The 15,709-nt window shown below is 43.8% G+C and overlaps 1 protein-coding gene across 2 annotated transcripts in view; it reads left to right on the top strand.

Annotated features, from left to right (window-relative positions):
• KSR2 (kinase suppressor of ras 2) overlaps window positions 1–15,709 on the top strand; it is a 707,775-nt gene that overhangs the window by 451,040 nt on the left and 241,026 nt on the right. For both annotated transcript variants that reach the window (XM_073625662.1, XM_073625672.1), the window contains exon 7: window positions 7,238–7,321. In XM_073625662.1, the coding sequence (XP_073481763.1) occupies window positions 7,238–7,321 (84 nt within the window). The remainder of the gene's footprint in view (window positions 1–7,237; window positions 7,322–15,709) is intronic.

Raw genomic sequence — 15,709 nt, forward strand, 5'->3', positions numbered from 1 at the left:
GGGCCCCCCCAAAATCCACACCAGACCCTTATCTGAGCATGCAGCTCAACAGGTCAGGAAAGGGGTGGGCGTGAGAGCCATACCAGGCTACATACAGAAAAGATATACCTGTGCTCAAATCCCAATAGCTTGTACATCTGGTGCTAAAGGTGTGTGACCACATGTTAACACTGCAAATTCTGGATGGACCCTCTGCACACTGCTATACACCCTTTCCAGCAAACTATGCAATGAAAAACAGGGATTTTTAGTTCACACATGTTTAAGCTGGCCAACTGTGTCAAAGTAATCCCTCTTACGACCAATCCTACATGGCTCTGCCACTGCAAATGCTGCGGTGGATACCAAGACAGCATGGGGCATAAAGAGACACAAGGTGGAGGAGAGCTACTAGGTTTAGGTCTGGTCACTGACCTGTATTACAACAGAGAAAATATACATCTGTGCTCAAATCCCAATAGATTGTACATGTATTTAAACTCATCAGGTGCAAAAGAGGTGTTACCACAAATTAACACTACAAATTCTGGATGGACCCTCTGCACACTGCTATACCAGGACACATGCCCTCAAAAAGTAGGGGGTGCTTTGGGGAAGGGGGTCTCCGCCTCCGCAAAGCACCCTGTCCCCATGTTGTTGCTGACCTGGATGTAGCAAACCATTTAAACAGTTACTCCTGTTCAGTCTTCTCAGAAATAAATTGCACTAACAATAACAACAAAAAAGGGCAGAGACACATTCCTGGAAACTACAGGCCAGTCAACCTAACATCAATAGTAGGTTGGAGGAGATGATAAGAACTATATCCAAGAATTTACTGAAGAAAACAGTATCATTAGTAGTAATCAGCATGGATTTCCGAAAGGTCGTTCCTGCCAGACCAATCTGTTAACATTCTACAAGGAAGTGAGCTGCCATCTAACCAAAAAAAAAAAGAAAAAAAAAAGGGCAGAATCGATGGACTACTCTGTTTTTTTTCTGCCATCACTATTCTATGTCACTGTTTCTAAAAGAATTGTGAATGAAAACACTCTTTCTTCTTCCCAGTAATTTCCACTTCTGTGTCCAATGCTATAAGCAACAAAAGGTCTCACCAGATATATGACCTTTTATCCCTAAGAAGGTCCTAAATTGCCAGATAAGCACAGTTGGATCATTCATTAAAAACAGACAGCTTTTATAGCTGTCAAATTAAATACAATTGCTTAGTCACATAGAATTACTTGTATCCTGTATATTACACTACAAAAGACCGGTATACATACCAACAGATAGGAGACCCGATGCTTTCAGGTCCCGCTTATGTCTGATGTCACTTCCACCTCAACATGTTTCATCACAGGGACTTCATCAGGAAAGTGAACTGGTGGAGGAGTTTAAATGCACTTTTTGAATTTACAAATGGGGGGGGCGGGTTACTGGCGCGGATTTTTGTTTATCTGTGAATGGTATCAGGCCAGCAGAGGTAGTTGGTAGTATAGCACTGTTTAGCAGCATCTATCTCTCCCAGCAAAATGTAACACAATACATTACTGTGTATATCCCTGTATAACGCTGTATTCAGTACTGTTTAGAACATCTATCTCTCCCTAATCAAACACTGCCAGCTCTCCCTATCTACTCTAGTCCAGCACACACTGACAAAAGGCTGCTGGGATCCCTGCCTTTTAAAGGAATAGGGTTGGCGTACACCGTTCATAAGTAGGAGTCGTTCGTAACTTGGGTGTTCGTAACTTGAGGACTGCCTGTATAGGAAAACCACCATTATTGGCCCTTTTAAGCCACCCGACCATAGTTCAAAGTTCTCTATATGCATTATTGTAATTGGTTGCTATAGCAGCAAACTGCTGCATCAGTTCACTGCATTCCCGAACCGCAAACCACTCGAGTTTGCCTTGAACTCATATTCAACCCAAACCCTACATCTTCTCCATAAGGACCCTAATGAGCAAATCGCAAACATAAATATATACATTTACATATAAAAAAAGTGCACAGTGACAGCCTATTGACACCACTCAGCGCCAAAAGAAAACTCTTCAAAGGAATGATATTAACTACATAGCACTAAATCTTAGCCACTATGTTGAATAAGATAAATAAAACAAAATATCCTCTATTAATTGCATCTGCAGCTGCTATAAAAAAATATCCAAGTAAAACTGATAGCATTTAAAAAGTCCAACGCATCTTATGTCCTTAAAATGCCATAGCAGTGCTCATGTCAGTCCATCCACATGTGACAAGCTTTTATATAATTCCACATATAAGAAAAAAAGGTGAAATTACTTCTTTAAGTGGGTGAAGCTCTCGTCACAGTGATCCTAGTTGTTATCACTCGTGCACCACATACCCAGAGTGCCACCACGTGAGTAACACTCCCCTTAGGGTATACGCTCACCAGATGTTAATATTTCATACGCATTAAGGTAATCCTTTGTTGTCACTTTGAAGACAAGTCATCCACTAATTCTGTTAGGGTGGAGGTATAGATGGCTCCCATGCAGCAGGATCATATAGGAAAGTAAAAATGCCACATAGCGTAATCCTGCTTTTCAAAATGTTATTGTAACCAAATGCCCCCTATACAGAATATACGTACTAGCTTGTAAAAACAATAAAGCAATATATATAAAAGAACGTAGCGTAATCACCGGTCCTGCTGTATAGGAAGCCGCCTGTATCGTACAAACAGTCGCGCTGTTTCTTCCTAGTAGTTCCTAGCTGACCATGACACGTAAACGTCACTTCCGGCTGTAACTGTGGGCGTGATCTCACAATGTTATGATCCAGTCTAAAATAGGATAGAATCCACGACTCAGCCTGTTTACCCCTTATGTGCCGATCGTTCCTCCTCCTCCACACAACATACTATAGTTGGACACAGAGGGGGAAAAAGATACAGGCACTGACAGTTGAGAGACGGAATACTAAAATGTTTTTGTTATTAAAACAATACAATATAAAATAGCCACCTTGAGTGGCCAATGCAAATATCATATATTGTTCAATAAATCTGCATAGACAAATAAATATGTGCATTGCCAAATCAGTAGTTTCCAAATACTCACTCAATAACAAGCAGAGAAAACTTTCTAATAAAAGATTAAAAATGTATAAAATAAACCTTTTTGATATATGCACTAATGGAAAATATTTAAAAAATATTTTTCCAGTTAGCCCAATTATTTGAGATATCATAATATCCATTTACATCGAAATTCATCAAATGGAATCAGACCATCCTATATAAATAATAAAGATTTCTATAGTATGAACCTATGTTGTGTCAAAATCACTGATAAAACAGTTGATGTCCAACTCAATGTTTAACCCTTTGGGTGAGAGGATATCTGTAAGGAATATCCAATGGGTTTCCTGTTTTGAGAGTTCCCTGATAATGTTGGAACCCCTCCAAACTGGTTTTAGGCACTCGACACCCCAAAATTTCAAGCCTGACGGGTACTGGTTATGTTTCAATTTGAAATGTAGAGAAATGTGGTCTTTGAACCCTATTTTTATATTCTGAATATGTTCAGCTATTCTCACCTTTAAAGATTTCTTTGTGAGTCCTATGTACATAAGCCTGCATGGACATTCTAGGGCATATACCACATGTGTGGTATTGCAGATGATAAGTTGCTTAATGTCAAAGTTCTTATTATTGGAGGTGGATACAAAATTTTCCAGACCCCTTATGGGTCTAGAGACTTCCCTGCAAGCTCTACATCTTCTACATGCAAAAAATCCCTCCCTATCCCAAAGGGAGGGGGGGTCTGGTGGGTGGATCTAATACTTTTTTATTACCCTATCACCAAAGCTAGGCACTTTCCTATAAATAAATTTGGGAATAGAAGGGAGTACAGTGTTGAGCTTTTTATCTATAAGTAGTACATGCCAATGCTCTTTAAAGATGGATTCCACTTCTCTAAACTGTGAATGAAACCCTGAGATAGAGCCCCACTCCTGACTATTATTCTGTCTAGTCTGTGCTTTTTCCCTTAGACAATCTTCTCTGGGTATTGTTAGTACCTCCTCCACTATGTTGTCTAAAAACTGTGAATTATATCCTTTAGCCTCAATCCTGTCTCTCAATACTTTTGACTGGGAGATAAAGTTGTCAATCTGAGAGTAGTTTCTTTTCGCACTCATGATCTGACCCTTGGGAATGTTTTTTAACCAGAGTGGATGGTGTCCACTCTGTATAGGGAGGTAACTGTTGCGATCTGTTGGTTTAAAAAAAACTTTTGTCTCTAATTCATCTTTCTGACGGTGTATATTAACATCTAAAAAATTAAATTCCCCTCTACTCCACTGGGTTGTTAACCTAAAATTGTTGTTATTCACGTTTAATTTCTGAATAAACTGTTGGAGAGATTCTGTTGATCCTGCCCAGATGAAAAACAAGTCATCGATGTATCGCTTGTAAAAGATTAATTCTTCTCTTTTTACACTAAAAATGACTTTATCCTCCCACTTTCCCATGAAAAGGTTTGCAATACTCTAATAATTTTACGCCCATAGCGACACCTCACTGCTGGGAGAAAAAATTATTACCGTACCAAAAATAATTGTGGGCTAAGCAGAAGTTCAGAACTTTTCTCAAAAAAAGTTTTGATTATGTGGAAGATCATCTCTCCGACTTAAGGCCCAATTCAGGGCCAAGAGTGAATCTTTATGCCGTATTCACAATAATACAGCATGAAGATGCACTCTTGGCCCTGAATTGTTCTTTAAGTCGGAAAGATGATCACCGTAACAAGAGCTTCACCCACTTAAAGAAGTAATTTCACCTTTTTTTCTTATATGTGGAATCATATAAAAGCTTGTCACATGTGGATGGACTGACATGAGTGCTGCTCAGGCATTTTAAGGACATAAGATGCATTGGACTTTTTATATACATTTACATACACACCTAAACCCTTGGTAGTCAAGTGTTGGATCACATGACTTAAAAGAAAATCCTACTTTATCTAAAATTTAAATAATATGTATAATTGGTATACAATACATTTTATAATTTATAAGGTTTGAAAGTTTCCTTTCCCTTTACAGATTCTGTGACTTTCATAAAATGTAAAAAAAATTCAAAATATCTCCTCCTTGGAACATGGCTACCTAGAGGAATATTGTACAGTGCTAATGTCCTAAACACCCCCAGAAACTCATTTTCTTCTTATGTAATTGGCTCATTGCTTTCTCATAAGTCTGCACTTAGCTACAAATACAGTTACAGCAAATAGATTTACATTTTTGGTGATATCCTCTTTAAAGCCACAAGCACACTGAGCCCTTGTGTTTTCAATCCTGGCATTTTAGTCCACCAGGGAGGCATAGATACCAATTGTCCCTGAACTCATAGGGCCTTAAACGCAAGTACCATTTGGTACAGCATTCAGCCCCATCCATCCGCAGCTTATTTCAGCCTGCCATAGACTTTGACAAGCTGTAGGTGGCGGGGCTGGATGCTACACCTGTGCCTCCCAGGCACAATAAAATGCTGGGATTGCACGCACATGGGATAAACACTTAGTGTGTACATTGACTAGGGTTCGTCCATTTTTTAGGGCGATGCAGACATTGCAGCTAGTCTTTTTATAGCTTGGTTATTGTAACAGGTGAGTTCATTAGGACCCTCTTATTCACAAATCAATTTGATAAAGAACATAGTAATAATAACCATAGTGTCAGAATACTTGTATCCTGGGCATACGTACCTGAAAGCATAGGACCCTAAATGCGAGTAACACTTGGTACAGCATTCAGCCCTGTCCAGCCTCAGCATATTTCAACATTTCATAGACTTTGACAGACTGCAGCCAACAGGGCTGGACACTGCACCTGTGCCTCCCAGGTTTACTAAAATGCAAGTATTAGACGCACGTAGGCTAAATGCCCAGCATGCATGTGGCCTAAGGGTCATTCACGTCTAAAGGAAGCAGATTGTCTTTTTATAGCTCTGAGATTGTACTTTATGTAAAGACCTTCTCATATACAAATCAGTTTTAAAAAGGACATAATGAAACTAACCACATTGTCCTCGGAACAGTGAAATATATCAATGTGTATATCTAAAAAAAAAGTTTGTGTGTATTTAATTTACCTAGATGGGATAGTTTTCTTCTCTACAAATGATACACTTTAAGCCTGATGTGTTAGGCCGTGTGATCACATCAGGTCTGTGCTGTTGGCAACTGCGACAGCAAGGTCTTCTTTCACTTAGATCGAATAATGTGCAGATATCAGCACCTATTGCACTGCCACTGGTTCGCTGGGTCACATGACCTGGGGAAGGGCACTCTGGGATTGTAGGTGAGAGATAAGTATATTGTTAGTTACATACATTGTTATTCATTTTAAATAATGCTAATGCAATTCTATGACCTTGCATGGACACAGAACAGTCACAGCTGGGTTTTACTAAATACTGACCACCAGAATGATAATCTTGGAGCTGGAGAGTATTCAGGTGATTATTATTGTTCTCTCCTGACTAAACAGAGATAAGCCCATGTCATGTATATCCTCTATGGAGAGTTGTCCTTAGGTGCACTTTCTATTCGATGTGCATATTTGCAAATGCCTGACCACATTCCCACACATCTTGTAAACAATAGACAAGTGTTATCTCCATGTAATTACTGTAACTATTTATTCATCACTTTATCATTATCACATAAGACAAGAATGAAGCAAAAGCTAGACTCCCTCACCCTTAAAGTTTTGCTGCCACATAACCAGGATTCACCACAAATTCATCCTGTCATAAAAACGTTTCAGTAAAGTCTCTGTGATGTATGTCAAAAAAGTGGAAGCACTTGGCTTGTTCATTTTATGAAATGTGCAATGTTCCTATCTTTTTGTAACCTTCACTGTTGGGAAGGAAACACCACAGACAATGGCTTGTAAAATGTCAGTGTCCACTTTGCTGCCCTGCACTTTATTTTGGAACCGGTGACAGCTGTTATGAAAAATAGTTTCATCCATAGTTGTAGTGGCAATGCTGGTGCTAACAGAAATTGTCCTTTATCAAGAAGATATGAAATTTGGGGAAAAAAAGATCTGAGTCACTCAGAAATGAAAGAGTTTAACTTATTTTTAGCTGGTAGATAGACATGTTGATTATCAGTAGTAACAAGTGCATCAGTATTACCAGAAGTACAATTTATTCTGCTTAACATTGTCATTTTATTTTCATCATGAGTCAGCCTGATGTTCTTTGCTTGCTTCCTAGGTTTTCTACCAAGTACTGGATGTCTCAGACCTGTACTGTCTGTGGGAAAGGGATGCTGTTTGGACTGAAATGTAAAAACTGCAAGTACGTTGTCCAATTTCAATCAAGTCTGAAATAGCTGTTCAACATAAACCTCTTACAATGGAAATGGTACACCAGATTTGATAAACATGCTGTTGAATGACATTATTTGCCCAATTGCCCATGTGATGACATCACTTGGTATTGGTGAAATGAGTGTTTAAGAGTAAACCTTCCAGTGTACATTACAGTGTATATTACAGTGTACATATCTACAATGCACGCACATATCCCTGATTTTTATCCCTTTGTAGCCCCTTTTAAGTACAGAATAATACCTGTTGATGTGCCAGAAATGCGCTCAGCAACTAAACCTGTACATAGACGAGTCATTTTTTTTAATTCAGCCAGAAGGACAATAAGGATGGTGAATGGAAGAATCCCCCTCACCGGGACATTGTATTCTTATGCCCTGTACACACGATCGGACATTGATCAGACATTCCGACAACAAAATCCATGGATTTTTTCCGACGGATGTTGGCTCCAACTTGTCTTGCATACACACGGCCGCACAAAGTTGTCAGAAAATCCGATCGTTCTGAACGCGGTGACGTAAAACACGTATGTCGGGACTATAAACGGCGCAGTAGCCAATAGCTTTCATCTCTTAATTTATTCTGAGCATGCGTGGCACTTTGTGCGTCAGATTTGTGTACACATGATCGGATTTTGTTGACGAAAAATTTTATAGCCTGCTCTCAAACTTTGAGTGTTGGAAATCCTGACGGAAAAAGTCCAATGGAGCCCAAACACAATCGGAATTTCCGACGACACAATCTGATCGCACTTTTTCTGTTAGAAAATCCGACCGTGTGTACAGAGCATTATAGTGGGACTCACTGCTGTCAGAATACAGTTAACAGCTGATTGACATAAGTTTTCCAACTTGTTCGTTCAACAGAAGTTGATCAAACAGTCACCTGTCAAACAGGCATGTCCATACACTAGTTGAAATTTGTATAATCTCTGCTGAACCAGCGAATTTCGATCTGTCTATGGCCGGCTTTAGTCTTGTGTTCTGACAACACACAAATGGGTAATATCAGTGATGTCAACCCTGACAAGTTTTCTTTTGTTAAACTGATCAGACCCACTACCTATCCTATTGTCCTCAACATAAAGACTAATGATTCTGTAGTCCAAGATAAAAACGTGAAGGGCTGTTTTCTTTCTTTAAGATAACAAGTGTGTACAAGACAAAGGAGAGCTCTGAATTTCTGACAAGATTAATAAGTATTTTTTGTAATTTTGAACAGATTAAAAAAAACAAAAAAAAAAACACTTTCACTTATATATTTAACTGACCAAATGGGATGTTCATAGCTAAGGTTTGCATATACTTTGAAGAAAACTTCTGGGGGTATAAATTAGGAAGTTGCCATTGTTGACCTTTTTCTGTTCTCTTATGCTAATTGTTTTCATGTCTCTAGCTCCAATGCTTTGCTGGCCCACCAGCATCAGCATGTACTAAGTTATTGAGTTGGGACAAGCATCAGCCAAGAGGCAAGTCAGAAAAATATCTGAAGTCCTTATTTGCACACTTGTTCTGAGCTAATGATGCAGTATTTGAGAAGGAGGTCAGCATGACTGACAGGCAACTAGCATTTGCAGCAACAGCAGTCTCTAGGTCTTTCTTTTAAAACAGGAGTCGGCAACCGGTCGATCGTAATCTACCAGTCGATCGCCAACAGGTGACTGGTAGATTGTGACTTCAGTTTGCCCCCGTTTGCAGAATGAGGAACGTCGTTGAGAAGCAGTCAGAGTGGGACTGTTTTTTAATAGTAGTGACCATGGCCAGCTCTGGCTTTGCTAGTTCCAGTTGTTGGCCCCGGCAGAGTGATATAAACTGCACTCTGCCTCTCTGTATCCTGCTGCAATAGGACCGGAGGGACACCAGCAGCAAGGGGACAGAGAAAAATTCCAGTTTGTGGAGCCCATTGTGTGACAATGGGCTCCTCTTGTCTATTATCTTCTAATTTATTTAGGTCAGTGCATTTTACTCAATTTGAACTTCACACAATCTGAACTGCAGTGCACCAATGTAATCATAGACATAACACCAGCTTTAACAGATAGCAACTATCATAGGAGGCTTAGGAAAGTTAAAGCTGATTTGCACTCCTTTTAGCTGCAGTGGCCACGGCTGTACATATATATATATATATATATATATATATATATATATATATATATATATATATATATATATATACTCTGTGGACCCCAACATTAGCACGCTGTAACTGTGTGCATTGCATGCATTTGCAGGGCGCTTGCACAGAGGCCCAATTCACTTGAATGGGTTACGACATCAGAGGGTAGCATTCGCTGAAAGCCGCAGGGGGTATAACTCCTGCCACCACATGTTTAAACCCTCGGCCACTGGCTCTGCAGCCAAAGAGGATAGGGATTGGGAATGGTTAAACCGTGGCTCAACCGCAGGGTTTTACAACGAAGAAGGGTAAACTTATTGATTATTAATGATCAGAGTAGTTGTTAGATAAGAGGCAGTCAAAATCGGTCTATCAAGTACCTGGTATCAGACCCTGAAATAATGAGGAAGGCCTCTCTTACACCTCTGACTCGAGGCCCCTGGTAGTGTGAACAGAAGGCGCAGGAGTGCAGCGTGGCATGAGTGCCTGTAGGTCTTGCCAATAGCAGAGCGGGTATCCACGCCAGGCAGGAGAGGTCGTCAGTAGACTTCAGTGTGGTAGACGGGCTGATAGGCAGCTGAAGAATGGCAGACTGGAGCAGGCTGGTATTGGCGACAGCAGGCAGGTGAGGCATGCGCTCTTAATAGACTGTTGAACCGCAGGCACGGCAGGATGTGACAGGAAGCAGGGTCAGGCAAGCCGGGTCATATACTGGCAGGACAGATCAGGTATAGAGGAGCAGGCAATAGCGCAGTCAGGGTAGAAGCCAGATCAGGAGCCAATTAGTGCAATAGAAGCCAATGGAGCAGACAGAAGTGAAGGTCAAGGACAAGTCTGGTTCGGTGCAGAGTTCAGAGAGTGGTTAGACAAGCTGGGTCAGCAACTGGGATCAGGATACAGGTTAACAGGAACACAGGATGCAGGGAAGGCTGAAAGACAAAGCAACACTGATCCTGAGCACTGAGTGTAAATAGCCTGTTTGGCGCCAACATCTGCCATAGGTGCACGTGTGCGCTTTCACACAATCACCATTATCCAGTTTAGCACTTTGGCAATAGTTATGACAGAGCAGTGAAATACATCAGGTGTATACAGATAGCAACGTGGTAGCCCAGATCAGTATAAACAGTAGCAAAACCATCCTGAGTACCTGGTAGACAAAAAGATGTCTGGAAGGAGGTTATTTGAGACAGAAAAAATAAGTGGGTACTATATTGCCTGCATGCCCAGACAGTGGCAGTGCTAGACTTATGCTCCGTACACACGGTCGGATTTTCTGATGGAAAATGTCCGATCGGAGCGTGTTGTCGGAAATTCCGACCGTGTGTGGGCTCCATCGGACATTTTCCATCGGATTTTCCGACACACAAAGTTGGAGAGCAGGAGATAAAATTTTCCGACAACAAAATCCGTTGTCGGAAATTCCGATCGTGTGTACACAAATCCGACGGACAAAGTGCCAGGCATGCTCAGAATTAGGGATGAGCCGAACACCCCCCGGTTCGGTTCGCACCAGAACCCGCGAACGGACCGAAAGTTCGCACGAACGTTAGAACCCCATTGACGTCTATGGGACTCGAACGTTCGAAATCAAAAGTGCTCATTTTAAAGGCTAATTTGCATGGTATTGTCCTAAAAAGGGTTTGGGGACCCGGGTCCTACCCCAGGGGACATGTATCAATGCAAAAAAAACTTTTAAAAACGGCCGTTTTTTCGGGAGCAGTGATTTTAATGATGCTTAAAGTAAAAAAAAAAAAGTGAAATATTCCTTTAAATATCGTACCTGGGGGGTGTCTATAGTATGCCTGTAAAGTGACGCGTGTTTCCCATGTTTAGAACAGTCCCTGCACCAAATGTCATTTTTAAAGGAAAAAATCTCATTTAAAACTGCTTGCGGGTTTAATGTCATGTCGGGTCATGGCAATATGGATGAAAATCAGTGAGACAAACGGCATGGGTACCCCCCAGTCCATTACCAGGCCCTTTGGGTCTTGTATGGATATTAAGGGGAACCCCGCACCCAAATTAAAATAAGGAAAGGTGTGGGGCCACCAGGCCCTATATACTCTGAACAGCAGTATACAGGCGGTGCAAACAAGACAGGGACTGTAGGTTTGTTGTTAAGTAGAATCTGTTTGTAATTTTGAACATTTTTAACGTGTTTAGCTCCAGCCAAAAAATCTTTTCTAAGCTTTTTGGAAAACATAGGGAAGGGTTATCACCCCTGTGACATTTGTTTTGCTGTCTTTCCTCCTCTTCAGAAGATTTCACCTCACTTTTTTGTCCCAATGAAAAATGTTTTTTGAAAATTTGGGTTTTTTTGTGGAACAAGGATTGGAAAGCATCAGTGGAAAGGAGAAATTGTTTTCCCATATTAACTCTTACAGGAGAGAATTTCCCTTCCTAGGGGTAGATTTCATCTCACTTCCTGTTGTCTCCTTCCGTTTGCAAGTAGGAGTCGTTTGTAAGTTAGATGTTTGAAAGTAGGGTCCTGCCCTATATACTCAGCAGAAATTTGGGCCTTAGGTGTTGCTGTGGCCACAACACTGTAAGCCCTCACAGGGCCCTGCTGTGAAATATTAGATCAAGAATTGTAATTACATGCCCCTGTTGAACAGGAGCTGAAAAATTAGGCCTTAGGCACTGGTGCTGGTGCCACAACACTGCAACCCCTCACAGACACTCTAGTTGGAACGCAGGAACGAGCCCTGCTGCAAATTATTGCTTCAAAAATTGTAATTACACGCCCCTGTTAGACAGGGGCAGAAAAATTGGGCCTTAGGCACTGGTGCTGGTGCCACAACACTGCAACCCCTCACAGACACTCTAGTTGGAACGCAGGAACGAGCCCTGCTGCAAAGTATTGCATCAAAAATTGTAATTACACGCCCCTGTTAGACAGGGGCAGAAAAATTGGGCCTTAGGCACTGGTGCTGGTGCCACAACACTGCAACCCCTCACAGACACTCTAGTTGGAACGCAGGAACGAGCCCTGCTGCAAAGTATTGCATCAAAAATTGTAATTACACGCCCCTGTTAGACAGGGGCAGAAAAATTGGGCCCTAGGCACTGGTGCTGGTGCCACAACACTGCAACCCCTCACAGACACTCTAGTTGGAATGCAGGAACGAGCCCTGCTGCAAAGTATTACATCAAAAATTGTAATTACACGCCCCTGTTAAACAGGGGCTGAAAAATTGTGCCTTAGGCACTGGTGGTGGCGCCCAGAACCAAAAATGTTCTTACAAGCTATCAGCGTGATGATTGAGGAGGAAGAGGATAATTACTCAGGGATAGTCACTCAGCATCAGCATAGGCAGTCTTTGAAGGGATCTGAGATTTCAAAAAAAATTATTCGGTTACATCAGCATCAGGTGCTTGGTAGCTGGTGGTGATCCAAGACTCATTCATTTTTATGAAGGTCAGCCGATCGACCGAGTCGGTGGACAGACGCACCCTGTGATCGGTTACCACGCCTCCAGCAGCACTGAATGTGCGTTCCGAAAGAACGCTGGATGCAGGACAGGCCAGTAGCTCAATTGCATACTGTGCAAGCTCTGGCCAGTGATCCATCCTCAAGACCCAGTAACCCAGAGGATTTTCGGTGGGAAAGGTGTCCAAGTCTGATCTTGCCCCTAGGTATTCCTGCACCATGTAAAACAGACGCTGGCGATGGTTGCTGGAACCGATCATACCTTGGGGCTGCGGACCAAAAAATTGTCTGAACGCATCGGTCAGACGGCCACCTTCTCCACCGCTCCTTCTTTGACTGACCGAAGCCTCAGCAACACGTTGTCCAGAAACAGGAGTTTGTAACCTCCCAGTCTCTGGGAACGCGTTGCACAGACCTTTCTGCAAGGCCTCCCGAAGATGTTTCATCCTCTGCTCCCTCTGCGATGGCAAGATAAGGTCCGCAACCTTACCCTTGTAACGTGGATCAAGGAGGGTTGCCAGCCAGTATTGGTCCTTCTCCTTGATACCACGAATACGAGGATCCTTACGCAGGCTTTGCAGGATCAGGGAGGCCATGCAGCGTAGGTTTGCTGAGGCATTCGGTCCGGAGTCCTCTGGGTCACTAAGAACGACATGGTCCGCAGCCACCTCCTCCCAGCCACGTACAAGTCCATGTGTTTCTTGGGACTGATCCCTTAAAGACTGCTGCTGATGCTGAGTGCCAGGCTCCACCTCCATACTGACACAATCTTCCTCCTCCTCCTCTTCCTCCTCGTCCTCTTCCTGTGTGATCGGCGGGCACGCAGGAACACTGTCTGGATAAAGGGGGCCTTGAGAGCTAAGGAAGTCCTCCTCTTCCTGCCTCTGTTCTGCCTCAAGTGCCCTGTCCATTATTCCACGCAGCGTGTGCTCCAACAGGTGGACAAGGGGGACAGTGTCACTGATGCATGCACTGTCACTGCTCACCATCCTCGTGGCCTCCTCGAATGGTGACAGGACAGTGCATGCATCCCTGATCATGGCCCACTGGCGTGGGGAAAAAAAACCAAGCTCCCCTGACCCTGTCCTGGTGCCATAGTCGCACAGGTACTCATTGATGGCCCTCTGCTGCGTGTGCAGCCGCTGCAGCATGGCCAACGTTGAGTTCCACCTGGTGGGCATGTCACAGATTAGGCGGTTCTTGGGCAGGTTAAACTCCTTTTGGAGGTCCGTCAGCCGAGCACTGGCATTATATGACCGGCGGAAATGCACACAGACTTTCCTGGCCTGCCTCAGGACATCCTGTAAGCCCGGGTACCTGCCCAAGAACCGCTGCACCACCAAGTTAAGGACGTGAGCCAAACAGGGCACATGGGTCATTTGTCCCTGTCGGAGGGCAGAGAGGAGGTTGGTGCCATTGTCGCAAACCACCATTCCTGCCTTAAGTTGGCGTGGCGTCAACCACCTCTGAACCTGCCCCTGCAGAGCTGACAGAACCTCTGCCCCAGTGTGGCTCCTGTCCCCCAAGCACACCAGCTCAAGCACCGCATGGCATCTTTTGGCCTGCGTACTTGCGTAGCCCCTTGAACGCCTACGGAGCACCGCTGGTTCCGAGGAAGAGGCCATGGAGGAAGAAGAAGAGGAGGGGGTGGAGGAGAGAGGTGTGTCACAATCAGCATTTTGGAGGCGTGGTGGCAGAACAACCTCCAACACTACTGCACCTTGTCCTGCATCCTTCCCAGCTGCCAGCAGAGTCACCCAATGCGCCGTGAAACTTAGGTAACGTCCCTGTCCATGCCTGCTGGACCATGAGTCAGCGGTAATATGCACCTTACCGCTGACCGCCCTGTCCAGCGAGGCATGGACATTGCCTTCCACATGCCGGTAGAGAGCCGGAATCGCCTTCCGTGAGAAAAAGTGGCGTTTGGGTACCTGCCACTGAGGAACCGCACATTCCACAAACTCACGGAAGGGGGCAGAGTCTACCAACTGAAAAGGCAGCAGTTGAAGTGCTAGCAATTTTGCCAAGCTAGCATTCAACCGCTGGGCATGTGGATGGCTGGGAGCAAACTTCTTTCGGCGGTGCAGCAGCTGGGGCAGGGAAATTTGCCTGGTACAATCTGACGTCGGTGTACCAAAAGCAGATTGCCCACAAGTACTTGGCTGTGACACACCTAATTCTACACCTTCATTCCTCTCACTGCAGGTCTCAGAGAGGACTGAAGGTCTAGTGGGGTTGGAAATCTCAGCTGATGAGGAGCAAGGAGAGATCCTCTTTGTTCTTTGGTGTGGGTCTTTTAGATACGCTTGCCAACGAACTGCATGGCAGGTCAACATATGTCTGGTCAAGCATGTGGTACCCAAGCGGGAGATATTTTGGCCACGCGAGATACGCTTGAGACATATGTTGCAAATAGCAGCGGTGCGATCTGATGCACTCGTCTCAAAAAAGGCCCACACCAAAGAACTTTTTGAATAACGCGCAGAGACTGCAGCGCCCTGCACATGTGGAGCTTTGGGGTGTGATGCAGTCAATGTGTTGCCCTTAGGCTGGCCCCTGGAGGGCATCCTGCCTCGTTGGTGATGTGCTGCCGCCTCCTCCTCCTCCTCCTCCTCCTCCTCCTCCTCCTCCTCCTCCTCTCTCCTATCAGGCACCCACGTTGAGTCAGTGACCTCATCATCCCCTCCCTCCTCATCACTGGAGCAAACCTGGCAGTATGCTGCAGCAGGGGGAGCATGACTGCCAGATTGCTGTCCTTCTTGGGCACCCCCTCTGTCCGCGCTCATGTTACTGCCTTCATCG

The sequence above is a fragment of the Aquarana catesbeiana genome, linkage group LG01 (assembly GCF_042186555.1).
Source record: "Aquarana catesbeiana isolate 2022-GZ linkage group LG01, ASM4218655v1, whole genome shotgun sequence".
Lineage (NCBI taxonomy): Eukaryota > Metazoa > Chordata > Amphibia > Anura > Ranidae > Aquarana > Aquarana catesbeiana.